At 61.2% G+C, this 27,954-nt stretch overlaps 1 protein-coding gene across 1 annotated transcript in view; it reads left to right on the forward strand.

Annotated features, from left to right (window-relative positions):
* Positions 1–9,743: 9,743 nt before the first annotated feature.
* The window catches only part of NCS1 (neuronal calcium sensor 1), a 46,459-nt gene continuing 28,248 nt past the window's right edge, over positions 9,744–27,954 (forward strand). Inside the window, exon 1 of the mRNA XM_053908428.1 lies at positions 9,744–10,247. Coding sequence (XP_053764403.1) covers positions 10,184–10,247 — 64 coding nt within the window. The 5' untranslated portion in view covers positions 9,744–10,183. The remainder of the gene's footprint in view (positions 10,248–27,954) is intronic.

Below are 27,954 nucleotides of genomic sequence, written 5' to 3' on the forward strand. Positions count from 1 at the left end.
CTAATGGGCCCTGCTGCCGAATTAGCTCATCCTCCCTCGCTGCTCCTCCCCATCCAAGGCGAGGCCCCAGGGGGCAGATGATCGGCCCACGGCCACACAGCAAGTGCTCGGACCTGGAGCCCAGGCGTGCTGTCCCCTGGGCTGAGTCCTTTCCACTCACCAGTCCGGAAGCCACGAGCCTTCCAGGGCCGAGTCTGGGAACAGCTGATGTCATTGCTTTTGAGACAAAGCTCATTTACCCCATCTGGAATTCACACGCAGGCTCCTTTGCCCCGCTCCTTACCCGTGGGGCCCCTGGCTGTGGCTCCTGCCTTTTCACTGTCGCGGCCTCATCAAACCCCGTCAGTGGGTGGCCTCGCTGACTCCCAGCCGGGCTTGACCTCCACGTAATGAGCCTCTCCAGGCCCCTAGGAACTACTCTTAACGCGGATCATCCAGAGGTTCCTGCACCAGGCTCATTCAGAGTTATTAACAAGGCTGTGTTTACTCCCCCGGAGGGGCTGGCTGGGGACCGTGACCTTGCCGCAGAGCAGGCGAATCGGGGGCCACTCGGGCAGTAAAGGGCCGAGTTATTATAGGGCTTCCCCACCCGCAGCCTCAGAGACCAGGAGGAGACAACCCGGAAGGGGCAGGGTGGGGCGGGGCTTGGCCTCCCCCAGGCCATGAGTTCACGGGGAAGGAGCCCAAGTTGCACTTGCCCCTCACTCCGCGTGCGTGTCGTCTTGCGTCTCTTCCCCGGCCCGTGAGGGTCACCGAAGGGCACCCGGGCGGGCTGCTCGGCGTCGGTGGGCTTCCTTCCAGGGGAGCCGGGAGCAAAAGTGGCTGGGGCAGGAAGCCCCAGGGAGATGGGGGCTGTGAGTCCAGGAAAGACGTTTCGGGAACTCCACCCCCAAACTCAGCCCTGTGCCTCCCACCTACCGGTGGAGCTTTTCCTACGTCCTCATCGACAACATTCCCGGGACCCACGGGAAGGCCCAGTCTGAGCCCCCACAGCGGGCGGGTCGTTAGAGGGCGGGAATCCTGTGCTTGGCACGGACTTCCCTGGGCCGGGGGTGGGGTGGGGGCGATGGGGTGCCCACCGTCAGCAAAGTCCTGTTTGCTGGGCTGTCAGGCCCCATCTGCAAAACTTCGGGAGGCGAAGAGCAGTCCCCACCCCCAGCTCCCCCAGGGCTCACTCATCTACACAGCAGTAAGTCCTTGGTAGCCCCAGATCGTGCGGACCCCCACGTCTCTCCGTAGCCAGATTCCGGGATGTCTCTGTGCTACAGAGTGAGCTCCCAGGCTGCGGGTCAGACAAGCCTGACTTGAATCCCTAGGGCCGGTCAGCAGCTGTGTGGCCCAGGCTCGGCCGCTCAACCTCTCTGGGCCTCACTGCTTAATTCACAGGATCCTGCGAGAGCTCCGGGGCCGATGGCACGAGAAGCCCTCGGCCCGCCGCCAGGCACCCTGCGAGGGTGCCGGTGAGTGGTGGCTGTGGCGGTTCCCCGGGGACCTGCTCTTTACCAAGTTCAAGTCTGAAAGCAAGAGAAGCTGAGGGACTGCAAGGGAAGGAAGGTGTCCTGCTTCCATCCCGGTCGGTTCTGACCCTTCGAGACTGGACCCCGACCCAGAACCGTTACAGCACCCAGTGGCCCAGCTGGAAGGAACCTCAGAGCCCCGCACTGTACAGACAGGGAAACTGAGGTCCAGCGGGTGACAACAGCTGTCTAGGTCTGCACCGGAAGTTAGTGGACCTGGGCATTATGGGATTCTGTGTGTGGCTGACCTCAAGGGGGGTGGATGGACTTCATGTCATGGCCAATGAGGAGGTGAGGGGCTGGGGGGTCACCCCCGACCCATTTATCGCTGTTGTCTGAGCTTCCCGTCTGGGTTGGGCCCAACAGGGTGCGTGTGGTCCAGCCTTCCTGGGGCCCCTGCGTTGGCTCAGGGGTAACTGACGTATGGGGGACCAGCCCCCTACATCGGGGGCTCTTCGAGGAGCCACCCCTTGGATCTGCCCAGGGGAGCCCATATCCTGTTCCCTGGCCCCGGCACCCCCTGGGATGAGGAGGGGCTGGGCCCGGCTCAGAAACCAACAGGCATCTCGCTGATGCCCTGGGGACAGGCCAAGTGGCGGGCAGCTCCCTGGCACTGAGGGTGGTGATGGGCTGCTGGCCTTGGGCCTCCAGAAGAGCTGCTCCTCCGCCCCTGCCTCCCCCCCCCCCCCCCCGCTCTGATCATCTCTGAGCTTGACCCTGGGGGAGCCCGCTGCTTCCCGGAGGCTTCACCCTGCATCTGGCAGAAGCCACGGGAGGTGGCATCTCCTCTCTGCCATCTGGAAGGGGGGCACGTTGAGGCTTCCCGAATTGTGTGGTTGGTGATATTTGGCGGGTCAACCCAGCTCCCCTTTCCTGAGCGCAGACCTCGGAAGCCCTGAGCATGTGACCTGCCCCTCGTTGGCCAGGGCTCGTCGGACCCGGGCGAACACCTGACTCGCGTGGGCCAATCAGACCCTCTGTCCCAGAACCGGTCCCTGTGACTCACCAGTCGGTCTGGTGGGCAGGTGCTGGAGAGAACACGAGACCCAGGCTGGGGCAGGAGGCGCCGGGGAGGCTGCCTGAAGACAGAGAAAGTGCCCGGGTGTTTTATCGGATCCCACCTCAACGCCCCAACCGTCCCTCCCCATCCTTCTGGAAAAAGCACCCGGTTCCTGGGGGGAATTTCCCACCCCACGTCCGGTGTGGTCCCGAGACCCCGGCACAGCCCAGACAGTCTCTCTCAGGACTGTACTTCGAGCACAGACAGGGCCGCAGAGGGGGAGGCAGGGACCCGAGCTGATGGCTGCCTGAAGACACTGTTTTTCCTCGTTTTTGCCGGCGGGTCCCACATCCTGGAGATCGGGGGGACCTGCCCCTCAGTCCCCTGACGCTTCTGTGTGCCCCTTCTGCTGCCATCAGCTGCTTTGGGCTCTGTTCCCTCCCAGGGGTGCCCTGACCCTCGGGTGCCCTGGCTTGTCTCCTGTCCTTCTGATGAATTGGCCCACGCTGAGACAGCAGGCGACGGGCGGCCAGCCGTCCACTTGTAGGAAGAGCTTCACTTTGAGAGCCTCGCCGAAGGCTGCAGTGGGGAAGGTGAAGTTCAGAGAGGGTACGTACCCCCGGGCTCACGGGGCAGAGAGACTGTGAGGACCGGAACAGTCTGCCTGTTAGGGGTCGTCCTTCGGCAGGATGGCCGCGAACTCCCGGAGTGAAGAGACCTCCTCTCTCTTCCGGGGCATCTGAGAGAACCGGGGTGGGGGAGGCCTTTACCCCCGGGCCAGATGGGCTCGGCACCTGTTTCTTGTTCCCGAATGTGCCCGCTCAGCTGTTCCACGCCTCCTGCCACCAGAGAAAGCGGCTCCAACCCGGGGCACCGCGGTCCCCACTCACACATGAGGACACCGAGGCCCAGAAAGGCCACGTGCCTGAGCCCGGGTCCCGCAGGCAGGACCAGCACGCGGGCTGCTGGTTTCCGTGCTTTCCACAGATGGCTCCATTAAAGCATTGCTTTTCCCCCTTTGTCTATCACAGTGTGGATATTATTATTTTTTTTAATTTTTTTTAACGTTTATTTATTTTTGAGACAGAGAGAGACAGAGCATGAACAGGGGAGGGTCGGAGAGAGGGAGACACAGAATCTGAAACAGGCTCCAGGCTCTGAGCCGTCAGCACAGAGCCCGACGCGGGGCTCGAACTCACGGACCGTGAGATCATGACCTGAGCCGAAGTCAGCTGCTTAACCGACTGAGCCACCCAGGCGCCCCAGTGTGGATATTATTAAAATAAAATATTAGTCATCAGTAACAACAGCCGATCTTTACTGAGTAGTACGAAGTATTTTACACACATCACCTGACTTGATTCTTTTGTCAGAACTTTTAAAATTTTTGTTTTGTTTTGAGAGGGAGAGCGGGCACGCCTGAACGTGCCAGCAGAGGAGGGGCAGAGAGAGAGGGAGAGAGAGAGAGAATCCCAAGCGGGCTCTGCACCGCCAGCAAGGAGCCAGACGCGGGGCTCGAACCCACGAGGCGCACGATCATGACCCGAGCTGAAGTCGGACGCCTAACAGACTGAGCCACCTCAGCCTCCCCCACGCTTGATTCTGATAATGGCTTTGTGGGGGAGGTGGTATCTTTGTCACGCCCATTTTCCAGGTGTGGAAACTAAGGCTTAAGGAGTTTAAGCAACTCGCCTCAGGCCACATCACCAGTAAGTGGCTTCGGGGCTGTGCCAACTGCTTCCCTCAACGGAGAGGAAGTGATTGGCCCCTTCCCCAGGCCCCTAAAACACGAGGCTGGCCAGAGGGCCCTCTGACACGGGTGGATGGTCCTTCCTCTCTGAGCCCAGAGTCCCCTGGTCCTCTCCGACTGCCATTTCCCCTGAGTGGGTATTTACTTAGGACTAACGATGCAGCAGCTCCCCGGCAGGCAAGATGGGCGGGTCAGACCAGAGAATTCTCCCGAGGGAACATCGGGAGGCTCGCGGCCCAGGCTGACCCTTCCTCCCGTGACCGTGACCCACAGCACGGGGGTTCACGCCACTCTCTCCAGCCACGCCCACCCTGTGAACACACCTTCTGAAGGTTGACTGCTTTACCTCCATCCGTCTAACCCTCGTGGAGGCTCAGTGTTGCCCCACTTACCTTGAGGGCATGCTCTCCCCACCATGTCTCCCAGGGGGGTCGGACCCATAAAGCAGTGGGTTCCTCGTGGTTATTTATTCCACAGGACACCAATTTTTCAAATGCTAATGGGAGTTAAGGCGGGGGGGGGGGGGGAGGGGGACAAAAAGGTGTGCTGGCCAAATAAGTTTAGAAAATACTTCAATAGAAGAGATTCCTTCCCTGCAGGACTTCTCAGAGCCTTTATGGTACTAACCTACACCCTGACTTCTGGAGGGAGGGGGTTTATAGCATGGCGATTCCCCACAAGCAGGGGAACCCTCCTCTTCCCGTGGGACGCATATACCGCACAGACTGGTGTTTTAGGAGGCACTGAATTACATACATTTAACAATTCTTTTTTACTGGAGAAAAATATGTTAAAAACTACTTAATTAAAATACTCAATGACGTACATACGTTTTTTTTCCCCCTCACATAGTTGGGATCATCCTGTAAGTTTTTGAAATCTGTGTGTGTGTGTGTGTGTGTGTGTGTGTGTGTGCTGTAAACAGATCTACACCATGTGAATAGCTTTCCAGCCATGCTATAATATGGTGTAGAATTCCACGGTTTGGTAGGTGAATGCCTCCTTTGGGATATGCAGATGACTTCCGTTTTTTTTACTGTCGTTATTATAAACGCTGCTGCAGTCACATCTTTGAGGCTTGACATTTGTACGGATCTCTAATTGGTGGCTGAGGATAATTTCCTAGAAATGGAAGTGCTGAGTCAGAGAATATGGATATTTATTGTCAAACTGTTCTTTAACAGGACGTACCAACTTGCACCCTGCTTGGCGATGTCTGGATGCCCATCTTCTGGCTCCTTTGCCAACACTGGGTACGATTATTAACTTTTTGTTTGTTTGTTTGTCTTGGCCGATTTGTATTGTGCTTCTTTGATGGCTTGTAAGGGACAGCTTTCCTGTGGACTGGCCACTTGCATTTGCTCTCGTGTTGTCTAACCGGGTTCTTTCCCCAACTTTCTAATGAGGGCTCATCTTTTTCTTGGTGGCTTAGAAAGTTTTTTTTTTTTTTAATGTTTATTTATTTTTAAGACAGAGACAGAGACACAATGCGAGCAGGGGAGGGGCAGACACACACACACACACACACACACACACACACACGCACACACACACACAGAATCCACAACCCCAAGGACCAGGGGGGCTTGAGTTCACCCGGGGGAGCCAAGGAGTCTCCACGGAGGTGATGTTTACGTGGAGACCTGAAGGGACATCAAGGAGCACTGCTCATCACGTGCAACTTTTAAGTTCCTAGTAGGCACTTAAAAGTTAAGATACCGAGGGGCTCCCGGGTGGCTCAGTTGGCTGAGCGTCCAACTGTGGCTCAGGTCATGATCTCGTGGTTCGTGAGTTCGAGCCCCGCATCCGGCTTACTGCTGTCAGCGTGGAGTCCGCTCTACTTTGGATCTTCTGTCCCCTGGTCCTCCCCCGCGCCTGCTCTCTCTCTCTCAGAAATAAATAAAGCATTAAAAAAAAAAATTAAGATAGTGAAACTTTATATCCAAAGTATTACCAGTTCGATATGCAATTACCTTTTGAAAAATAGGAATGAGATATTTTTCATTCTTTTTATTTTGTACGCACCTTCAAATCTCCTTGGGATCTGGCGACCTTTCACGTGCTCAGTGGCATTTGCACGGGAGGGGTCTCTGTGTTGGACACTGCACGTCTAGGCGGTCGCTACAGCACGGGAGGGGACAACAGCCCTGGCGGAGCAAAGTCGATGAGCGGCGAGTCAGGAGAGAAGGCGGCTCAGAGAGGGCAGTGGCTGGATTAGCCTGGCTGGGGGTGGGGGATGGAATAAAGTGTTCAGCCTTGAGGTCTATTAGGGAGTGACATCCAATGGCCGAGGTGCATTGGACGGTTCTAGAGAGTGGGGTCCCTGGGAGGGCAGGGGGTCTAAGATGTTGTACATTTCTGGCTAGAGCCAGAGTATAGGAGAAGCCTTTTGCCCCAGGAGAGAAGATCCTTTTCTGGGGGTGGGGCGATAAGTTATGTTTCTGGCCTGATGGATTTGGGGGACACTCAAATGGACACGCCCTGTGGCACATCAGATACGCAGGCTAAGGCTCGGAAGAGACTGGGCCGGAGCCGGGAAGGTCACCGTCGCCCAAGATGCAGTGACATAGGGAATATCTGATCCAGCCCCTGCCTACCCCATGTACGTCATTTTTGTTCCCCGAGGGCTTTCTGGAAGAACTACTGAGCAAGCTTCTGGGGTCACACTCCCAGGCCAGCTTATAAAACAAGACCAGGGATTCTCTGCTGAAAGGCAGGGGGAGATCTAGAGGCTGGGTTAAGATGTGGATTCTCAGGCCACGCCCCCATCTCGTTCAGTCCCGCCCCTGTCTGGATGGCGTCTGGGCATCTGGGTCATGGATAGACTCTGGCAGGTGACTCGGGAAGGCACCTTCCCTGGGCCACCTGCACGTGAGCAAAATGACTTGACCAAATGTTTGTCTTATTCAAAAGCAGTATGTTTAATTGCAGAAAACAATCTGTCTAAAATACACGGGAGTTTCTGAATTTAGTAGTGGCGATGGTCGCACAACCCAGCAAATATGCTGAGACCACACAACTGTGCGCTTTAGAATAGTGAATCTTATGTTATGTGAGTTACATCCAATTTTTTATTTTATATACTTTATTTTTATTGTATTAAAAAAATTTTTTTAATGTTTTTATTTATTTTTGAGACAGGGAGAGACAGAGCATGAGCAGGGGAGGGGTAGAGAGAGAGAGGGAGACACACAATCCCAAGCAGGCTCCAGGCTGTCAGCACAGAGCCCGACGCGGGGCTCGAACTCACAGACTGTGAGATCATGACCTGAGCTGAAGTCAGACGCCTAACCGGCGGAGCCACCCAGGCGCCCCGTTTATATACTTTATTTTTAAAGAACGTGAGCAGGGGAGTGGGGCAGAGGGAGGGGGAGAGAGAGAACCCTAAGCAGGCCCCCACGCTCAGCGCGGAGCCCATCGGGGGTACTCGATCAACCCCGGGATCATGACCTGAGCCGAGATCAACAGTCGGCCGCTCAACCGACTGAGCCCCCCAGGCGCCCCCAATTTTTTAAAATACAAGGAAAAATACAGAAGAGAACAGAAAACAAAGTGATCTGCATTCCCACCTGTGCTGGTAACAACTGAGACAACACCCAGGGGGTGTAGCCTTCAGACTGCTTTTCACAGGGGTATGTAGTTAATTCGATTATACTATACGCACGGGTTTATAACCCTCAGGGAGCCGCCCTTGACCCCCTTCCCCACCCAGGGACCCATCCCTGTTTCTGAGGGCTCAGTCCTCATGCTCCCTCCTTAGCGACCTCATCCTGCCACACAGCTCTTGATTCCATCTGTCCCAGGACGACTCCCCAGCTTATCGCCACAGCCTCCGTGACCCTGAACCCCAGGTGCCGGCATCACCTGCTTCCTCGGCATCTCATCCAACGCGCATCCATGCTTCACACGGCCAGAGCCGGACTCCTGCTCTGGCCGCCTCCACACCTGTCCACTCCCCACCCGAGAAACGGACAACCTGTCCTAACAGTGGCTCGGGCTCAAATCCTTGGCATTGACCTTGACTCCCTTCTCCTTGTCCCCCACCCAGTCCATCAGGGGATCCTACCGTCTCTGCTCTCAAAATATAACCTGAGTCTTAACTAGTCGACCCCACGTCCTCACCTGCCTCACCGGACCGGCCACCGCCACCCTGGCTGGCCATGCGGCGCCCTCCCATGGGTCCTGCCTCTGCCCAGGCCTGCCGGGAATCGGTGCCCTGAGCAGCAGCCAAGGAATCCGGTTAAACGTCCACAGATCCGGAGTCGGACTCCCCTCCCACCTCCCCCAGGCTCTCTAAGCCCCACCTCGGCCGTCACCTCCTCCTTGCCTCTCCCTCCCGCGCCGTCCACCCCCAGGCCCCTGGCACCTTCTCATCACAGAGGTTTGCTGAGTGACCACTGCAGAGTCAGGTGCCTTGTTGTTGGAGCCGCAACTACACAGATGAAACAAGAACGCTGCCCCCGAGGGGCCTGGCGCTACGGGGGAGGGGACACACGCGACAGAAATACAACCACCCAGTGACACAGACAGTCTGTGATGGTTGCTAGGGCATAAAAGGATAAAGCTGGTTAAGGGACAGGAAAGGTCCCAACATGTTGATATTGTAGCTGGTGTGGCCAGGGACGGCCTTGTGGACTCTCTTCTCTTGCCTCTGTCCGTCCAGGTGGAGCCCTGGCCACTGGCCTCAGCCTCAGCTCCCACCCGGAGCGCCCCTCCACAGGGGGGCCACCCCTCTGCGCGGAGGCTGGAGAAGATCTGACCCTGCCCCCCCTCTGCTTAAAGCCCAGAGGCCCAGCTCTTTGAGGAGGGGTCACGCCTGAGCCCACGGGCCCTGGTCCTGGTCTCGGGCATCAGCTCGTACCCCCCCTGCGCCTGGGGCCCTGTGCTCCGAGAGGAGCGCTCCCTGGGGTTCAGGCCTCCCCTCCTCCAGGTTTTCGGGGCCTGGAACGCGGTCCCAACCACCCACCCCTCCCTCCCCTGGCCTCGGAGGTCACCTTCCCCCGGGCCGCGGCAGGTATCCCCCATCATACATGTGACATCCCGCAGTGGCACCCCCCGCCCCCCCCCCCCCCCGCGAGGGCTGGGACCGCGCCCGTCCCGTTCCACGGCGCGTCCCCAGCGCCCGACAAATCCGCGTCGAATGAATGAGTTTCGCCGCGCAGAGAGACTCGGCCTCATTCGCGTCAGATCTTCCGGGCCCTCCCCCACCCCCCACCCCGGCCGCGCCGCGGGGGTGGGGGTGGGGGGGGCCGGAGCGCGGGAGGGGGGCGGGGTGACCGTCCCCCTCCCGCCGCGGGCCCGGCGAGGCCGGGGTGGGTGGGGGGTGGGGGGCGCCCCGGCCGCCGGCCGCCTCCGTGGCCGCGGGGCCGCCGTTCCGCGGGCGCAGGCCCGGCCGGGCGGGTGCGGGGCGGGAGGTGGCGCCGGGCGCTGAGTGGCGGCTCCGGGTCCACCCCTGGCGCGCCGGTGCGAGCGGGAGGCGGGAGGCGGGGAGCGCAGGGGCGGCGGCGAGAGGGAGCGCAGCAGCGAGCATGTGCCGCGGAGCCCAGTAACCAGGGACGACCGCGGCCACCCCGCGGCCCGCGTCGGCGCCCAGCCCAGCGCAGCTCCGCGCCGCGGCGCCCGGAGAGGGCGGCGGCCGGACGGCCCGGGCCTGCGAGCGGCCCGCCCCGCGCCCCCCGGCCCCGCGCCGCACCCCGGGGGGGGGTGGGGGCCGAGGCGCCGCCAGCCGCGCCGCGCCGCGCGCCGGAGCCCCCGCGCCCGGGCCCACGCGGGCCCGGCGCAGACAAAGGCGCGGCCCCGGCCCCGGCCCTCCGCGCGCCCCGCCCGCCGCCCGCCCCGGCCCGCGCCGGCCGAGCCGCTCCCGCCGGGCGCCCCGACGGGGTCCGGCCGGGGGGCGGGGGGCCGCGGCCGCCGAGGATGGGGAAATCCAACAGCAAGTTGAAGCCCGAAGTTGTGGAGGAGCTGACCAGGAAGACCTACTGTGAGTGCGCGCGCTCGGACCCCCGCCCCGCGCTCCGCCTCCGCCCGCTGGCGCCCCTCCCCCCGCGCGCGGCCCCCTCCCCCCCCGACCTCTCCCCGGACCCCCGCGGCCCTCCCCCCTCCCGGCCACTCCCCGCCCGGCCTCGGCGCGCGCCCCTCCGCAGCCCCCGGCCGCGCCCCCCGGCCCCACACCTGGGCCTATTGTTCTAGGGCACCCCTCCCCCCCCTCCGCCCCCCCCCTCCCACCCCCCCCCCCCCCCCGCGCCCGGGACCGGTGCCGCCTGGCCGCGCGCGTGGGGCCACCCCCAGGCCGGGAGGGCCGGCTCCAGCCCACCCGCCGCCCCCCTGTCTGCAGAGCTGTCCCGAAGAGCCGGGGTGTGCCCGGGCGAGGGGCGGTGGTCGGGGAGGGGGCTCCCGGTTGCGCGGTGGCTCGGACTGGCACGGGCGCAGCGGGGTGGGTGATTCATGCATCACGATGCCTCTGCCGTTGCCGCCGCCGCCGCCGCCGCCGCTGCTGCTGCGAGGTTGGCCTGTCGCCCCCTCCCTGGCCCGGATCGTGTGTGTTGGGGTGGGAGAGGGGGGGGGGGCGAGGCTTGTCAGAGAGCTCCAGGCGGCGGCGCGGGGTCCTGGGTGCCCTGTGGGCTGCAGGCTTTACGGGGTGAATTCTCCCCTGGCCCTGATCCCACCTCCCCCCCCCCCCCCTTTTTATCCCTTGTCTGCCACACCGGAAAATGGGTTTATACAGCGGGGGAGGGTGGGTGATCTGGGCGATCTCCACAGGTAAGCATTCGGGGCATCCCTGGGACCCCCCTGTCTGCCGATTTCGGACTTCTCTAGAGCTGTCTCCGTGTCTCTCCACTTGGCCCAACTTCACAAGTGTCCTGTACCCTCGGATCTTCGGTGTCTCCATGACAGACCTGTCCCTTCTCTGCAGCCTTCCCCCTCCCCCCACCGGGGGGGGGGGGACACCCCAGCTTGCCAGGGGTTAATGGTGCTGGGTCCTGACCGCTTGCTCTTTCATTTTGGGGACGGGGAGAAGAACCATTACATGGTCTGGAAGGGCTTCTGCCTGGGTGTCTGACACGGAAGGGGGCCCTGGCCCTGGGTATGGGTTGCAATTCGGAGCGGGCACCTGGGCAGCAGCGAGGGTCTAGCCCCTCTGCACTCTTCCGGGAGGCAGCAGACTGACTGCCAGCCTCCTGCGTTGATGGAGGCCGGGGAGGCAGCTTCTGGTGGTGCATTGCACAACCTCTGCCCCCCTCCCCCCTCCATCGGTCTTCTGGGCACGTTTGCAGGTCTGGCCAAGCCCACGGTTCAGGGCCAAGCCCACGGTTCCATGCCCCTCGCCCCCGTGTGCTGGGAACAAAGGGGGCTCTCCTGAGTGGGTGCTAGTCCGCTGAGAGGCACTGGTCCTTCTCCGGTGGAATTCTCCAGCAAAGAGCTCACATCCCAGTAGCTTCTCCTTGAAGCGTGGAGGCTCTGGGGACCGAGACTCAGTCCCTTACTGCTCTTACCCTCTTTCCTGGGGTGTGTGTGTCTGGGGGGGGTGCTTTCCAGTTTGGCTACTGTTTTGTGACATTCGCTGGGCCTTCCCTCAGGCTCTGTGCAGGTGTGGGCCGCAGCTGTCCGCAGGCAGGCGGCAGGTGGGGCTTCCCAGGTTCCTGTGCCCGGGGAGGCAGAGGGCACCACAGGCTTTGCCAGGAGTGGTGGGCTTGGGTTGCACCGGGGCGTCCCCGTCGTGGTGGAGCCTGAGAGCCACCTGCGAGCTGAATGAAGCCAGGTTGCCCGCTATGGAGCATGTGACATGCCAGCCTCTTTGCGTCACCAGCTCATAGGATCGTCAACCGCCCTACACACGGTGGGCACTGTTACCAACCTCATTTACCGATAAGGAAACTAAGGCTCCCAGGGGTGAAGTCACGTGCCCGGGATCCACCCGGGACCGTGGGTGGCGGCAGGACTTTCAAAGTCCAGTCTGCCTCCAAAGTTCTGCCCCTTAAAAGACCTCACAGCTCAGGCCCAGAAGTCCGGAGGGGGTCTTCTTCTGTGTGTCCCTGCCCGGTGGCCGCCATCCGGCAGTGATGGTGGATTGTGGATGGGAAGGGGCGTGGGGCGGTCATTTTGTCCACCCCCCCCTCCCTGGGGACATCCGTCAACTTTGGGAGAAGTTGAGTCAACAAGGCTTTGTTAGGAAGGGGTCTGGTGCTGCTGGGCTGGCCTGGGCTATTTTTAAAGGCCTTTGGAGACGTGGAACAGTTTTGATCGGAGAGAGCGAGCGGAGGAGTCCTTTCCTCGGTAGAGCCCTTATTAGGCGTGGGCTGGGGGAGGTGGCGGTGGGTTCATTTGCCTCCTGTCCGTCTCGCTCCCCGATGCTTGGGTGTGCTGGCACTTAGTAGGTCCACAGATATTTGCTGATGAAAGGCCTCCCAGCAGGAAGAGCAGAGAAAGCCTCCGGCTTGTTCTAGGGCCCTAGATGGACTTCCTTCTGATGGGGACTGGAGTCATCTGCTCTTTGTTCGGGGGGGGGGGGGGGGGGGTGGGGCGGGGAGGAGGGAGGGTTCTATGTGTGAGGTCAAGAGAGGAGCACTTAGCAAGGGCCGTCAAATGTCAGAGTCTCCTGGAGAGCCCGTTAAATACCAAGCGCCCGGTAGCTTCGCTCTGAGTTCTCGCGCTTAAGGTCTGGGCCGGGTCCAGGGCCTTGCATCCTGACGGGTGTTTGTCATGCGGATGTGGGTTCCCAGGAGCCCCAGTTGGAGCCCAGTACTGGTTCTGGGGGTCCTGGCATGCGTAAGCATCGCCCGGTGTCCTAGGCCACCTCGGGATACCGCAGCTGGCCACAGCGCCCGGAAGGGAGCCCAGATGTTCGCACCTGAGTCATTGCTGGCTGTCGCCCTTGGTGGTCATTCTCCTGCTCCCTTGGGAAGGACTGTCCTGGTGGTGTGTGTGTGTGTGTGTGTGTGTGTGTGTGTGTGTGTGTGTGTGTGAGGAAGTCAGAGAAAGTCTACGAACACATCTGGATTCAGCCTAGCTAAAACCCTCCGTCTTTCAGGCTGAACACTGCAGAGGCTTTTTCCGCCTCTGCAGATAAGATTTTGTAAATCATCCTGCTCCATAACCCAGTCCTCACCCTTCCTGGCACGGCGCGTATCCAGAAGCAGCAGGAGGGGCTTCGACACTGGTGGGGGCCCCCCTGCCCAGAGCAGCAGTCAGCCGGCAGCCCGGTTTCTTTGAGGTCTGGCCCGCTTTCTTCCGGCTCGTCGGTGGGGCTGATCCCTGCGTGCCCAGGCTGTGGCACAGGCCGGCCCCTCTCCGAACCGCACCTCGCTTGCCTCATCCGCCAAATGGGTATGTCATGGCTCCTGGCTCCCCAGGGGATGTAAGTCGGCAACAGGACAATTCCCTTAGAGCCTGATTCGCGGCCTGTGGCATAAAGGGTCCTCCTGAATGCACGACAGCAGTTGTCACGGAGGCACGGGGGCCGTCATTCCTGAGGTTTTGACTACACAATTCAACTTCATCTTGAATTGGGCTTAAAGGTATCTCGCGGGCAAAGTTCGTCTCTCCCCAGAGGAATCCTCCCTCGGCCCTGGACTTGGTGTCTAACACACAGGAGGCATGGAGAGGAAGGGGGGGATCTTTGGTTCTCCCGAATTTCAGCAGCTTCCTGTTTTACCTGCAGTGGTCTCCCCACATCCCCGCTTGTTAATTCTCGGTCTGCCCGGACCTGCCGTCCCCTGAGCGCTCGCTCTGTGCCAGGCGCCGACGCTGAAATGTGGGGAGAGATGTGGTTCTTGCCTTCGGATGGAAACCAGCCAGATGGCCCCAAACACCAGGCTTACGGGGCTCGAGGCGTTGGTTGTGGCCTGAGATGCATTGGTTTAAAGGCTTCTGGGCCCCAGCCAGGCAGCCCCAAGAGGCAGACCCCTCCACCCTGCCTCCCTTATCCTCCCCAGGGGAGGCCCTCCCCTGGGACCCTCTGCCCAGGGCCCAGAGGAGGTCACCTGCTCCTTGTCGCTCTCGGTCAGCCCAGGCTCTGCCTTGACCTTGCTTGCCAACCTTGAGTCTCTGCAGCCTTTTTCCTGATGCCCAGAATGGTGCCCGACACGCGGCAGCTTGTGGAGGGGAGGGGCCTCCAAATGGGAGGTCCGGGGAGCCGGCGGCTAAAGCCTCTGCCACCTGGGGCAGAGAAGGGGACCCTCGTTCATGGTCAGGAGCCTGGGGTGATGCTGGGTGTCACCATGACCCTCTGGCTTTGGGAAGCGTCCCTTCGCGTAAGATGAGGAATATTCTCTGATGATCACTCCCCCCACTCAGTGCCGCTCAGCCAGAGGGGGCAAGACATCGCCGGGGGCGGGGGCGGTATCTGGTACCCAGTTTGGGACAAATAAGGGGCTTGGGGTGTGAAGGGCCCCACGGCCAGGCTAGGAATAAGCCACCCAGGAGAGGGAGGGCCCAGAGGGAGGAAGGCGGCTTCTGTGATCCCTACGTGTCCTGGGTACAAGAAGGGAAGACCGAGGAGCCTGGCTCCCTCTGTGTCCTGAGGGTGAGACACAGCGGCAGCCACAATTGAGATCGGGGTCTTTACGCCAAGGTGGGCATCTGGGCAAGAAACGCCAAGTCCGCTGTTAGGAAAGAACTCAGCATCCTGGAGAATGGAGCTGGGGCCTCAGTCGGGCTCTGTGACCTTGGGCAAGTCACTGACCCTCTCTGAGGCCCAGCTGGCTCGTCTGTAATACCTGCTCACGTGACTCCGTGGGTCCAAACGGGAGGGTGCTTTGAGGTCCAGAGCGTGGGCCAGAAAGGGAAAGGGGGTTGTTCAGCGGCAGGGTCTCGGGGCGGGGGTGGGGGGTGGGGGTGGAAGGCCTCTGGGACCAGATGTGTGGGTGTTCTAGCTCCTGTCTCCTGCAAGCTTTCTCCCAGAGTTTTCCTTTCCTCCCGGGGAAGACGGGCATCACAGAGGCCCCAGAGTTGGATTCACGGCCATGTGAAGGGTTTAGCCCGGTACCTGCTTCTGAGGGGACCCTTGAAACTTCTGGTGGCACTTGGTCCTGGGATACATGTCCTCTGTCTTCTAGAACAGGACACGCCGAGTGGGGGGTCTGCAGCCTGCCCCCTTGTTGTGCAGAGAGAAGCAGAAGAAGCCAGGGAAGGACGGGACTTGCCGGGGGTCCCAGAGCCCAGGCCGCCTCCTCACACCTGTTCTGGCACTTTCTTTTTTTTTTTTCTTTAATTTTCTTAACGTTTATTCATTTGTGAGAGAGAGAGAAACGGAGTGCAGCCGGGGGAGGGGCAGAGAGAGAGGGAGACACAGAATCCGAAGCAGGCTCCAGGCTCCGAGCTGTCAGCACAGAACCTGATGCGGGGCTCGAACTCATGAACCGTGAGATCGTGACCTGAGCTGAAGTCAGACGCTTAACCGACTGAGCCACCCAGGCGCCCCCCTGAAAACATTATTTTTTAGTGGTGTACCGTGTGAATGCAACATTTCATTTGATCCCCAGCCATTGGACAGTTAGGTTGCTTCCTTCCTTCCTCCCTTCCTTCCTTCCTTCCTTCTTCCTTCCTCCCTCCCTCCCTCCCTTCCTTCCTTCCTTCCTTCCTTCCTTCCTTCCTTCCTTCCTTCCTTCCTTCCTCTTTCTTCCCTCCCTTCCTTCCTCCCTTCCTTCCTTCCTTCCTTCCTTCCTCTTTCTTCCCTCCCTTCCTTCCTCCCTCCCTTCCTTCCTTCCTTCCTTCCTTCCTTCCTTCCTTCCTCCCCCCTTCTTCCCTTCCTTCCCTCCTTTTGCCAATATCAACAGTGCTGTGATGAACATTCTTGTACTAAATCTTTGTCAGAACAGCTTCGCAATAAATTTTGCACCAACTCTTCCTGAAGTTAATGCCCCAGAATGAAGCTGTGGCATTAAAGCCTGGGGACATCTTAAAAGGCTTCTGATGGAAAAATTGTTAAATCACTCTCCGGAAAGTATGTTCCCATTTACATTTGCAGGGAACATGGACGAGAGGGTGCCTGTTGGCTTGCATTCTTGCCAGCACTGAGTCTTGCTGCTTTTCTGGATTATTGCTGATTTTGTGGGGGAAGAAAGGAGTGGCTCGCTGTTTCAGTGTTCATTCCCTTGATTAGGGGAGGGGCAGAGAGAAAGAGGGGGACGGAGGATCCGAAGCAGGCTCGTGCTGACCGCGCAGAGCCGGACGCGGGGCTCGAACTCACAAACCGTAAGATCGTGACCCGAGCCCAAGTCGGGCGCTTAACCCACGGAGCCCCCGAGGCGCCCTTGATTACTGTTCGATAGAAATTCTAGAATCTCTGAGCTAGAGGGCACTTTGGGGTCATGTAGTCCAGTGCCCTTTTTTACAAATGGAAAACCCTAGTCTCAGAGAGGCGAGGTGTCTTTCCCAAGGTTATGTGGCAAATACCAGGCAGAAACCCAGGACGGCTGGCTCTCGTTGGGGGCGCCTCTGGTGAGGTCTTGCTTTTTTCTGAGATGGTTCGTCTTGTCCTAAATATCTCTTACTCTCAGGGTAAGGAGAAAACCGGCATCCATTAAAAAGAGCATCCTTTTTACTGCATCGTGAGATGAAATGCTTCGCACGTCCTGGGTGTGGTCTATTACCAGGGCACAGAACCTCATAAATTAAATGTGCCAAGTTTCCAGGTAGCTTGAAATCGGGGTCAGATTCCCGGCTGAGGGCAGGACAGCAGTGTGTTGAGGGCTTGTGGGCCAGCTTGCTGTCTTGTGGCCGTGGCCGTCCAGCCCCTGACCCCTCTGAGTTCTGGGTGTGCGTCTGGTGTGTGACACGGGATGGGCCGCAGGGTTCTTCCCAGCGGGAGGACACAGGGAGCGGCATGTAGTAAGTGCTCAGTAAATACCGTCACAGGAAAGAGGCCGCATAGCTGTTGGTGTCAGGGGACCGCGGTCCTCGGCCCCTCGCCTGGGCGGTCACAAGCCCTCTGCTAAATTGGGAGGGAGTGGCCAATAGGAGGGCCTCTGGATTTGGCCTCGCTGGCTGGTGGCAGGATCATTCTGAGTCGGGGAGGGAAGGCCTGCTCGGAGACGCTGGCCTTTGGATCCCTTGCATGGACGTGGCCTTGGAGGGCCGGAGAGACACCTGCCTGGGCTCCAGTCCCAGAACCCTCGCAGCCTGGACAGTGACTGTGGAGTCACCAGCGCCCCCCTGGGACTCAGTTTCCCCTTCTGTGCAATGTTCACATTGCCAGCTGGCGAGACTGTTGTGGGGCGGCTACACTGGGCCCCGGGGACGGAGCGCGCCCCGTGTCTGCCTCTGGTGTCTGCCTGGGAGAACGTGGCTGTCGCGGCCACAGGCACAGTTCTTAGTTTCTCGTGCCTTGGTTTTTCCCATCTGCGGGTTGGGTCCGCTGTGGGTGAGGTTAGGGATAGCGGAGGCGTGAATTTGGTGGCTCATCAGCGAGGGGGGAGGACCCGTAATCAACAACGCACGAGATCAGTGGCCGCTCTGCAGTAGGTTCGTGTGAGTGGTGGGGGGGGGGGGCGGCTCAGGACTCCCATGTGCCCATCACCAGCTCCTCCCAGGAGTCCCTGGGGCGGGGAGGAGGGGGTCCTCGCTTACAGATGAGAAACCGAGGGCTCACAGGGATCAGGGTTGGCCCCAGGCCGCCCGTCGCCGCCGAGTGAGGCAGGTGGCCCTTGATCCCGGGCCAAGTGCGGGCCCTCGTGGGCGGGGTGCCGCGAAGCTGCCGTGGCCGCGTGTGCGGGGCGACCGTGAGCAAGCGTGGGCGCCTGGCGTGGGTGTGGGCGGGGCGGGGGCTGGGATCACATGCGCCAGCCCGGTCCCCGTGGGCGTGCTCTGGGTGTGAGTGACGGGGTCGTGGCGCGTGTCAGGAGTGGGCGGGCTGGCTCGTCTGGGCACGCGCGTGTGCATGCTGGTGTGCGTGAGGGCAGCTCCGTGCAGGTCGTAGATGTGGATGTGCACTGGCGCAGGCGGGGGCGGGGGGGGGGGCAGCCTGGGAGCCTGAGTCACAAGCTGATGCGCAGTTGCGGCCCTGGGACCTGGCGACCTGGCTGTCCCCTTCTCGGCCTCCTTCTGCCCTCCCCACCGTGGTCTGTGGGGGTCCGTCTGTCCTGGGGCAGTGGGGGGGGGGGGGGGGAGGGACGTGAGAAGAATAACAAAGGTGACATCCCCCGTTTACCAAGGGAGCATGTGGTGCCCTGAATCCCGAGTACAGATTTATCCCCGCTGTGGTGTCACCGCGACCCGGGGAGGAGGGGACTGTTGTGCCCACTTTACAGGTGAAGAAATAGAGAGGCCCGGCAGCAGATTCAGAGACATGCCCCAGGGCCTCCCCGCCGGCCAGTGGCCAAACTGGGGCTCAGGCTCGGCTCTTTGTCTGACAAAACAATGCCCCCCACCACGTGCCTGCCTCCCACGGTCCCTGTGAGCCTTACGACCTTGGAGCTGCTGAGGAGGGTGGTGAACACCCCCCCAGCACCAGAGGCATTCAAGCAGCTGTTGGACATCAGATGCTGGCCGGGCGTCCCAGCTTCCCGGGCCGGATGTGAGCTCGGACAGCGGGTGGGATCCTTCTGGTTCCGTAGCCTCACGCACGGCCCTGCTGGTTCCAGATGTTTCGCCTCCTGCAAGGGATCTGGGGCAGCCTCGGCCTTGGCTGCCCCTGGGAGTCGGGCCTCTCTCTCGGCCTCTGCCCATCCCCGCGGAGGCTCTGGTGCTCGCTAGGTGCCCAGTGCTGTGCTTGCCTCACGGAGTCCTCCCGGCCCGTGAGCTCAGGAGCGGCGTGTCCCCTGGTGCGGTGCTGGCCCATCCCTGCTCCCCGGGGAGCCTGCGGGCTGGGGCCGGGAAGCAAGAGGCCGCCAAGGATACGGCCGGCCGTGGAGAGCAGTGGTACCCCTGGAGTGCCCCCAGCTGTCCTGACCTGCCAGTGCCTGGTGCGGCCTGGGTACCTCGAGAAAGGTCTGTTGGGCGAAGGAGGAGACCACAGGTGCAGTGTGAAGCTCGGGGACGTAGCAACAGAGGGGGACCTCAGAGGCCAGAGGTCTGGTAAGCTCCTTGAACGCTGGGACAACGTGCGGTGGAATTGTTTTTGTGCAGTGCCCAGCCTGGAGCCACGCACAGGGCAGGCCTGTGAACACCTCCGCGTAAGTAAGGCTTTGGGCTTCCCAGAGTGTCCGTGTGTTGCTTTGTTTCGGTCGTCCCCCCGGCCAGGGTGGGACCTGACTGTGCTCCTGACCCACAATCAGACGAGGCCCGGGGAACCTCCAAGGGAGTCGGGGTCTGGGGTCCTGGTTCCAGCCAGACTTGCTGTGGCTTTTGGCTACCCCCTCAGGGTCTCCATTTCTCCAGCGTCCTGCTGTCTGTGTGATGGGATGTCACCTTTTCTTTTTTTTTTTCTTTTAATTTTTTAAAATGTTTATTCCATTTGTGAGAGACAGAGTGCATCCGGGGGAGGGCAGAGAGAGAGAGGAGACACAGAATCCGAAGCGGCTCCAGGCTCCGAGCCGTCAGCACAGAGCCCGACGCGGGCTCGAACCCACGGGCCGCGAGATCGTGACCTGAGCCGAAGTCGGAACGCTTGACCCACTGAGCCACCCGGATGCCCCTGGATGTCACCTTTTCTTAGCCCAAGGGTATCCTGGTGGGGGCCACCTAGGGGGCAGTACTCCCCAGGTTGGGGGTGCCCAGAAAGGGGTGCAGGGCAGCTACTGGCTGTGGCACTCCTGGTCTCATGCGGTGGCACCGGGAAGCTGGCGGGGCGTCCAGGCCACCGGGCCACCGTGCTCTGGCAGGGGAGAAGGAGGAGGGCGGGAGGAATGTGGCTTTGAGGAATGTTTAACCCAAAGCAGAAATAGCACTCTGCTTTTTTTATTTCAGGCTTGGTTTTCAGAGCTAGGAAGTGGGCTCAGAGTGCGCCTCTCTCTCTCTCTCTCTCTCTCTCTCTCTCCACCCTCCCCCGGCTTCCCTACTGCTCTGGCCTTTTGGGGACAGAAGGTGGCCTCTTTTCTTTTTTTTTTTTTTTTTAAACGATGAAGCTTCTGCGGGAACCAGAAAGGGCCCTGGATCTGGCGGCCCCCAGAGCCGCGTTCACTTCCCATCCCTCCTTCTCCACCTCCCAGCCCCGACTCCTGACTCCGCTTTCTCTTCTGCGGAGCAGGGGTGGGAGGGGTGGGGGTAGGGGGGTGGTGGGGGAGGACGACGGCAGCTGAGATGGCTTGTGCGCAGTGGGGCGTCAGGCGCTCCCGGGCAGGGTCCTGCCGGGCCTGCGGGCGAACCCCGGCTCCTCTCGTGAGCTCTGGGACCCTCGGCCAAGCTCGTTCCCTCGAGCCTCCTTACTTCACCTGTGAAATGGGCAGATGATGACGGTCCCACTTCCCAGGATTGTGGCCCGAACGAGTGTGAAAATACTGGCAAAGGGGCCTGGCCGGTCCCAAGTTCCCGTACCCCTTCCTCTGAGCCCCGGCGGCCTCAGGGGACGGGAGATGCCTCTTGTAGGCTCGCTGCCAGGTTGAATGAGGGTCCGTGCCCCGGGCGAGGGGTCGCTCCGAGGCGCTTTTCACCCTCCCCTCCCCTCTGGTTCACCCTCTGCTTGTGCCAGCACCCAGCGGCCCCTTTACGGCAGGTGCCCAGAGACCGGCCAGTGGCCTCCCCGGATCGGGTGGCGGGGACACCTTCAGCTCGGCCCCTTCTCACTCAGCGATGAGCACCGTGAGCACGGACTCGTCTGGTCACGGGGGTCACCGCTGTCCGCCCCCCCCACCCCCCCGGCTCCCGGAAAGAAAGGAGCCCGGCGCGTAACTGTTGGAAGAAATGAACAAACAGGAAAACGCACAAGCTAACAAGTGAACGGAGCTGCTTGTCCCCCCCATCGGGTCTTCACCCTCCGTTCCTGTGTGGCCCCCTCCGACCTCCTGGGCTGGGGCTGGGGGGCTGACCCTGTCTGGGGGGTGGGGGCCCTGAGAAGGCAGGCCTGGCGAGGACCTGGGCCCCCCTCTCCTTCCGGGGCCGGGAGACGAGGAAGGGGTCCAGCCGGCCCACAGGGCCGCTCCTTTCAGCAACCCCCCCCCCCCACCCCGCTCCTGTCTCTTTGTTAGGAACCGAGAGATTCCTGTTCAAAGGCAGGAGATGGGGCTATTTTTGGCACTGTGGGGGAAAAAGCGAATGCTTCCCTTCTGTTCAAAAATACATGGTGTGTGTGCTGGGCAGACGAGGCTCGACAGAGCTCAAAGCCCGTGCTGCCTGGGCCTCTGCCCCCGCGGCCCCCAGGGTCCTGCCTCCCTCCCGTCCGTGGCTCAGTAGCCCCCACGGCCCCATGGGGAGGCAGTTATTTCCAGACATGAGGACGCCCTTGCTGGGCCGGAGCGCAACACGATCTTAATTAAAACTAACAGCAGCCGTCAAAATACAGAAGAGGGGCCTACGAGCCGCCCTTACCTGGATTTGTGTTTCCTTGGCCCTGGCTCTGTGGAGCCGGGGGCGGTCGTGAGAAGTGTTCTGGGCGCATCTCAGGAGAAGGAGGCCCAGCCAGCTGGGAGGGAGCGGCTGGAGGGCCTGGGTGCCCGTGCGGGGCGAGTTTGGCCAAGGGTATTGCCGGGCCACCTTGCCACCCTTCGCTTCAGAGACAGAACACCTCTGCGGATCCGCTGTCTGATGCCAGGTCCTGGGGGCGCCAGGACGCAGGGCAGTGGGATGGACGGATGGATTTCTGGTCTTCGGCATTCGGAGCCGGCCGGAGAAACACGAGGCTAGGATAATCGTCAAGACAGGACGTTCTGCAATGCTATGGGAGGCTACCAGGTCTGGGGTGGGGTGGGGAGGGGCATCTGGGAGGGCTTCCTGGAAGAGGTGATGTTTCAGTTGAACCCTGGGGATAGGGTTGCCAGCCATCCTAAACAGTTGCTCGTTGTTCACCTGAAATCTAATTTTAATCAGGCATGCTATATTTTTATATGCTGAATTTGGTGGCCCTACCTGAGGGAGAAGTGGAGAAGGCACAAAGAGGTCTTGGGGGGATTGGTTTATGGGGGGTGGGTGTCGAGAGTGTTTCGGGCAGAAGGAGCGGCGTGTTCCAGGTCTGGAGGCATCTGGGTATGGCAGCTCTGAGGGGCTAGGGAAGGTGTAGGGGCCAGAGTGGAGGGGAGGCATGTGGGAGGGCAGAGGCCTGCCTGGTTAGCCCTGTGGAGGGGGGTCGACCCCACCTCGGGGGGAGCGCTGCTGGGGGCCGGTCTGGGGACCGAGGTGAGCCACGTGAGGCCCCAGGCACGCCTGGGGAGGTGGGCGCCCGTCTGGCCTCCGGTGGGTTCTGGCCAGGCCGACAGACGTGTGGCTATGCTTCTCTGTGCCCCATGACTGCTTGGAGTCCCAGTGCTGGGGTCCTCCTCCTGCCTGGGACCAGGAGAAGGACCAGGGTGGGTCACTTCTGTGAGGAGGGCCCATCAGGGTCAACCTCTGCCCTCGGTTCTTTTATTTTATTCGTTTTTTTTTTTTTTTTTTTAATATTTTATTTATTTTTGAGACAGAGACAGAGCAATGAGCAGGGGAGGGGCAGAGAGAGAGGGAGACACAGAATCCGAAGCAGGCTCCAGACCTTGAGCTGTCTGCACAGAGCCCGACGCGGGGCTCGAACTCACAGACCGCGAGATCACGACCGGAGCCGAAGACGGACGCTCAACCGACTGAGCCCCTAGTTTTTTTCTTTTTGTTGTTATTTTTTGAGGCGCGAGCTGGGAAGGGGCAGAGGGTAAGTGTCTGAAGCTGGCTCCACGCTGGGGCTCGATCCCGTGAGCGTGAGATCATGACCTGAGCCGAAATCGAGAGTCAGACCCTCAACCTTAACCGCCTAACTGAGCCACCCAGGCACCCCAGCCCTGGGTTCTTAAAGGGCCAGAGCCAGAGCTCGCAGCGCTGCTGACCCCAGGGTGCCTGGTTCCCATTCCCGGTACAGCCCCTGCTTAGTCTCAGTATCCCTGCCAGTGCTGCCTTCAGCGACCTGGTATGTGAGGGGGGGGTGGGGGGGGCTGTCACCTTCCCTGGGTCTCTCAGCCCGCCCCCCCTCCCCCCCCCCCCCCCAGCTGGGTTGGGCTCCGTTTACACAGATCATTAGATGGCTGTGCTGTCGTGTGCTTTAGGTCTCTCCTGTTACATCGGAGACTCGCGGGGCAAGGACCTGTGTCTGGGGGCCAGTGCCGTGTTCCAGCTCAGGGCCTGGCCCATACGCTGCTCGGCAATTCGTTATCGAATGCGTGAAGGGGGGAAAATAATCCCATTTGTTCTTTCTAACTACCCTGTTAGGAAGGTTATCGTTGCCACCATCGCCCCCGTTTTACAGACGAGGACACTGAGGCCAGAGAGGTGAATTCCGTTTCCCAAGGTCACAGTGGGGCTAACGAGTGATTCCGCTCAGGGGCGCCCGGGGGTGGCTCGGCCGGTTCAGCGTCCGACTCTTAGTGTCGGCTCAGGTCACGGTCTCGCAGTTCGTGGGTTCGAGCCCCACGTCGAGCTCCACGGAGCCTGCTTGGGATTCTCTGTCTCCCTCTCTCTGCCCCTCCCCGCCTCAAAATAAATACATAAACATTAAAAACAACAAAAAAGAGAAGGATACAGTGCAGAAAAAGACCCCTCCTGCCGACCAAGCACCCCGGTGCCTCCCACAGCCTCCGGTCTCGGCAAGTGCTTGGAAGAGGTTAGTGGACTTGGGCCGAACTGAGTCCCTAAGCACTTGGTTTGGTCCTCCACGGGGAGTCCTGAGAAGACCCTGTCCGCCGACCTTCCCCGGGGGCCTCGAAGGAAGCAGGAGAAGGCGTGTGGTTCACCTCCTTCAGGACCGACTCCCGTGGGAGATTCAGAGATCCCGGGTCTCCTGACGAGGAAACCGACGCTCAGAGAGGTTAACTGACGTGTCTGAGGTCGCCCGGCTGGAACGCAGGGGAGCTGGGGTTGGTGGCTGCGAGCGGGCCTTGGTCTGGATCGCTCAGCCAAAGCGAGCTGTTAATAGATCAGCAGATTTCGAGGACCTTTGCTTCCCAGCCCGGGCGGGGAGTCAGAGAAGCCGGGGACTCGGGGCCTCTTTTGAGGAGCACCAGATGAGGCAGTTCAGGAGTCAGGCGGGAAGTGAAGAAGGGGACCCCCCGAAGGCATTCGTGGGATGTTTGCAAAGCTGTACTTCTCCGGCAAGTTCGGGGAGTCACGCGGACCCTGCTTCTGGTCCCAGCCTCCCTGCAGACTGACTTTGGTCCTTGGGCAGGTGGCTTCGCCTGTTTGTGCCTCAGTCTCCTGATCTGTAGAAGGGGGGTACGAAGTCCTTGTCGGGCGGCGTCGTTCGGGCACTGCTTGTGTTTAATGCCTGCCAGGTGTTTAGTGCGGGTGGGTTCGCGGAAAATGCTAACAAATGGAGACGTTCCGCACGAGACAAAGTACATCTTCCTGCAGTTTTGACAGTTTGTGGGGGGAGGGGGAGTTATTTAACTTATATAGAAATTGATAGATTTTATGACTTTATTTTTAGGGTAAAATAACTATTTATAAATGATGACGCAGAATGCAGACCTTGTGGAAATAGCTGAGCTGGAAAGTAAGATTTGTTTTTTTTTTAATGTTTATTTTTTTGAGAGACAGAGACAGAGCACAAGCAGGGGAGGGGCGGGAGAGAGAGAGAGGGAGACGCAGAATCCGAAGCAGGCTCCAGGCTCCGAGCCGTCAGCACAGAGCCCGACGCGGGGCTCGAACCCACGAACCAGGAGACCGTGACCTGAGCCGAAGTCGGACGCTTAACCGACTGAACCACCCAGGTGCCCGTGGAACGTAAGATTTGAGCCACACCTTGCTTTTGGTGGCTGCCCTCAGAGGCTCTGGCGAGGGTGCCTTCGGGGAGCCCCTGGACGCCTCCGGCAGGCGGCCCTGCCCCGGGGACCAAGCACTTTCACCCCGCGTGAGCCGGTTGGAGCACACATTCTCACCCCGTTTGTCAGACGAGAAAACAGACGCGAGAGGCGTGACACAAACTGAGCTTTATCTGGAGGATGTAAATGTGGGGAGGGTCTCAGTGCCCAGGAGAAAGGTGGAGCCGGGAGCCTGGTTCTCAGGGGAGGGAGCGGCAAGGGCCGCTGTGACGGTCGGGAGCCCCTGCTCCCTGCAGGACCATGGAGCTCACACTCCGTGCACCCCGTGCCTGGCCGCCGCAGGTGCTCGGTGAGTGCTGGCCTCAGCGGGTGGCCCCCTCCCTGGGGTCAACCGTCTCCAGGCTGAAGCCTCTTTGAGCACGCGGGCGACCAAGCTGGAGGGACCTGGGCGCCCGCCTCTACTCCTCCGCCACCGACTGTGACCTTGGACGATTGCCTTTGCTTCTGTGAAGCCTCAGTTTCTTCACCAGCTCGGTGGGCCGGCAGGGACCCCCACGTGTCAGCACGGGGCCTGTGGCAGCGGGAGGGCTCAGCCAACTGAGCCGGAGCCTCAGCCACCTGGGGCTCGGGAGGATCCTGAAGAGCCGGGAGGGAACAAGGGGCACCTGAACTGGGATTTGAGCGGCCCTGAGCAGCCTCTCCTCCCACACCTCGGTTCCCTTGAGGGCTTGGCTCCTCTCTGTCTGGGTCCCATCAGCCCTGCCCCATCTTCTGCCGCTGCCCCCACGGCAGTGAGACCCCGGACGTCTTATTCTGATACCATGGCCGTCATCGTGACGGTCCGTGTCCCCGTGTCCCTCGTCACGTGCCGGGCCCGGTGCTTTTGGCCTGCACCCTCTTTTTTGGCTCTAACGGCGGCTCCGTGAGGGAGGGGGGACCAAGGCTCAGAGAGGGGAGGCCGTTGGCGGAGGTCACGCAGCCGCGAGAGTGTGGCGGGCCTGTCTGCGCGAGGCCCGTGGTGGGGGAGAGCCTACCTGCTAGGGCTACGGGCAGGTCAGCCAGAGGCGGTCCCAGCAGCCGGGGGAGGGGGAGGGCCTAGAAGGCGGGGGGTGGGGGGGGCAACTCACCTAGTGCTGGCCAGAGCTGTGACCCCTGGCTTTACAAAATCCTGGGTGCAAAGGGCTTGGTGACGGGCTAGACAGCTCGCAGATCTGGCCGCGGTGGGCCTGCGGATGCCCGTGGGTCCCCGCAGGCGAGCCGGCACCGAAGGTCCGGGGTCCGGTGTGAACGCGTCCCCGCAGGGGGCCGTGGGCCCCAGCCCACGCGGGTGGGGATAATGCAGAGGAGGCTGGGCGTCCGTCACCCCGCCACCAGTGGGGAGAGGGGACCCAGAGGGGCGGGCTGGGGGGTAGGGGGGAAGGCGGGGGGCCCAGGGCTCGGGGGGGGGGAACTTGCTCCTTCTGGGTCAGCTAGAGGGGCTTCCGGCTCAGCCTGGAATGCCCTGGAATTCTGGGCGGGAGGCCAGGCGCCTTTCTGATGAACTCAGGCTGGCTCCCTCCAGCTGGGCATTTATGGAAGCCAGGAGAGGGGCGGGCGGGGGGCTGGCGGTCTGTCTCCCCGGCCTGGAGGAGGCGTGGAGCGAGGGTCAGCACCAGTGACCTGTGCGTGTTGTCGGCTTATAGCTGATCTCTGAGGCAGCCCCCTCTTACAGATGAGCCCCCCCCGCCGCCCTCCCCCCCCCCCCACCGGCCAAGGGCACCTAGCACCGTGCCTCCGGGACCTGGCCCGGGTCGTCTGGCCCCGGGCATGTGCCCCCCTCCCATTTCCGTCACGCTCCTGGTGGGTGTCCACAGCCTTCTCCCCGGGACACGGGGCCTGTGGGGTCCACCGTCATCGGCTTACTGCCTGCGGGTCACTTCATGGGGTGCGGAAGCCGGCGACTGGAGGTCTCTGGCGACTGTGTGGCTGAGGGCGGCCGAGTCCCTGCCCCCGCAGGAACACGAGTGTATTTCCACGCTGGCTGTCGTCTGAGCTGAGCGCAGGGGCGGTGGGAAATGACTTGGGGCTGCGGGGAGGCGGGGAGTTGAGGCACCTGGACGCTTGGGGAGTGTGGGTGTCTGCTCACCCTGCCCTCGGGTGTGCCGGACCCCAGGGAGGGCGACTCCCAAGCATTTAACTCTTTCTTGTCTCCCCACCTGCGTGTGTGTGTGGCCAATGTGCGGGTGGTCCGTGTTTTCTGCCAGGTAGAGCAGGAAGAGGGGTGTCCCCAGGAAGGGGAGGTCCAGGGGGAGGTGCGGGTCCTTATGGGCCACGTGGAGCGTGAGGGGCCCCTGGGCCACCGTGAGGAGCGTAGACAGGGGCTGAGCTAGAGGGGGGTGCGGGGTGCACAGGCTGTGCCCCCGGACAGCCGTGTGAGGAAGGGGCTCAGACGGACCCCGGTACTTGGAGGTTGAGCAAAGGAGAGGCCGGGGGCCCGTGGGCAGGGTGCCGCCCTTCTGGAAGCTGCCCTTGACTTCTGAGCACTCTGTCCGAGTGCTCAGAGGCGTCAGGACGGACGGAGTGTCAGATTTAGTGACAAGGGGCTGCCGGTGGCCAGGCCCGAATTTCCCCACTTCCTCTTTTTTGCGTGAATCGAACCAGAGAGGCCTCCTGGCTGCCCTGGAGGTGGGAGGTGCGGGTGACCCTGGCCCTTGATCCAGCCTCTGTCCCTGGAGAAGAAAACGGAGCCTGGGGCGGTCACAGGACGGTGGCCGAAGGGGCCCAGGGGAGCGTGGTCCGCCCCGCCATCCCTCCAGGGCCTCTGTGGGGGCCGCCAGCCCCTGCTTTCCGTTCCCACCGTGTTTGAGCTGAGCCTCAATCAGCTGAGAGGTATTTTGCTTTAGG

This window comes from Panthera pardus, unplaced genomic scaffold (assembly GCF_024362965.1).
Source record: "Panthera pardus isolate Hobbes unplaced genomic scaffold, ASM2436296v1 HiC_scaffold_20, whole genome shotgun sequence".
Classification (NCBI taxonomy): Eukaryota; Metazoa; Chordata; class Mammalia; order Carnivora; family Felidae; genus Panthera; species Panthera pardus.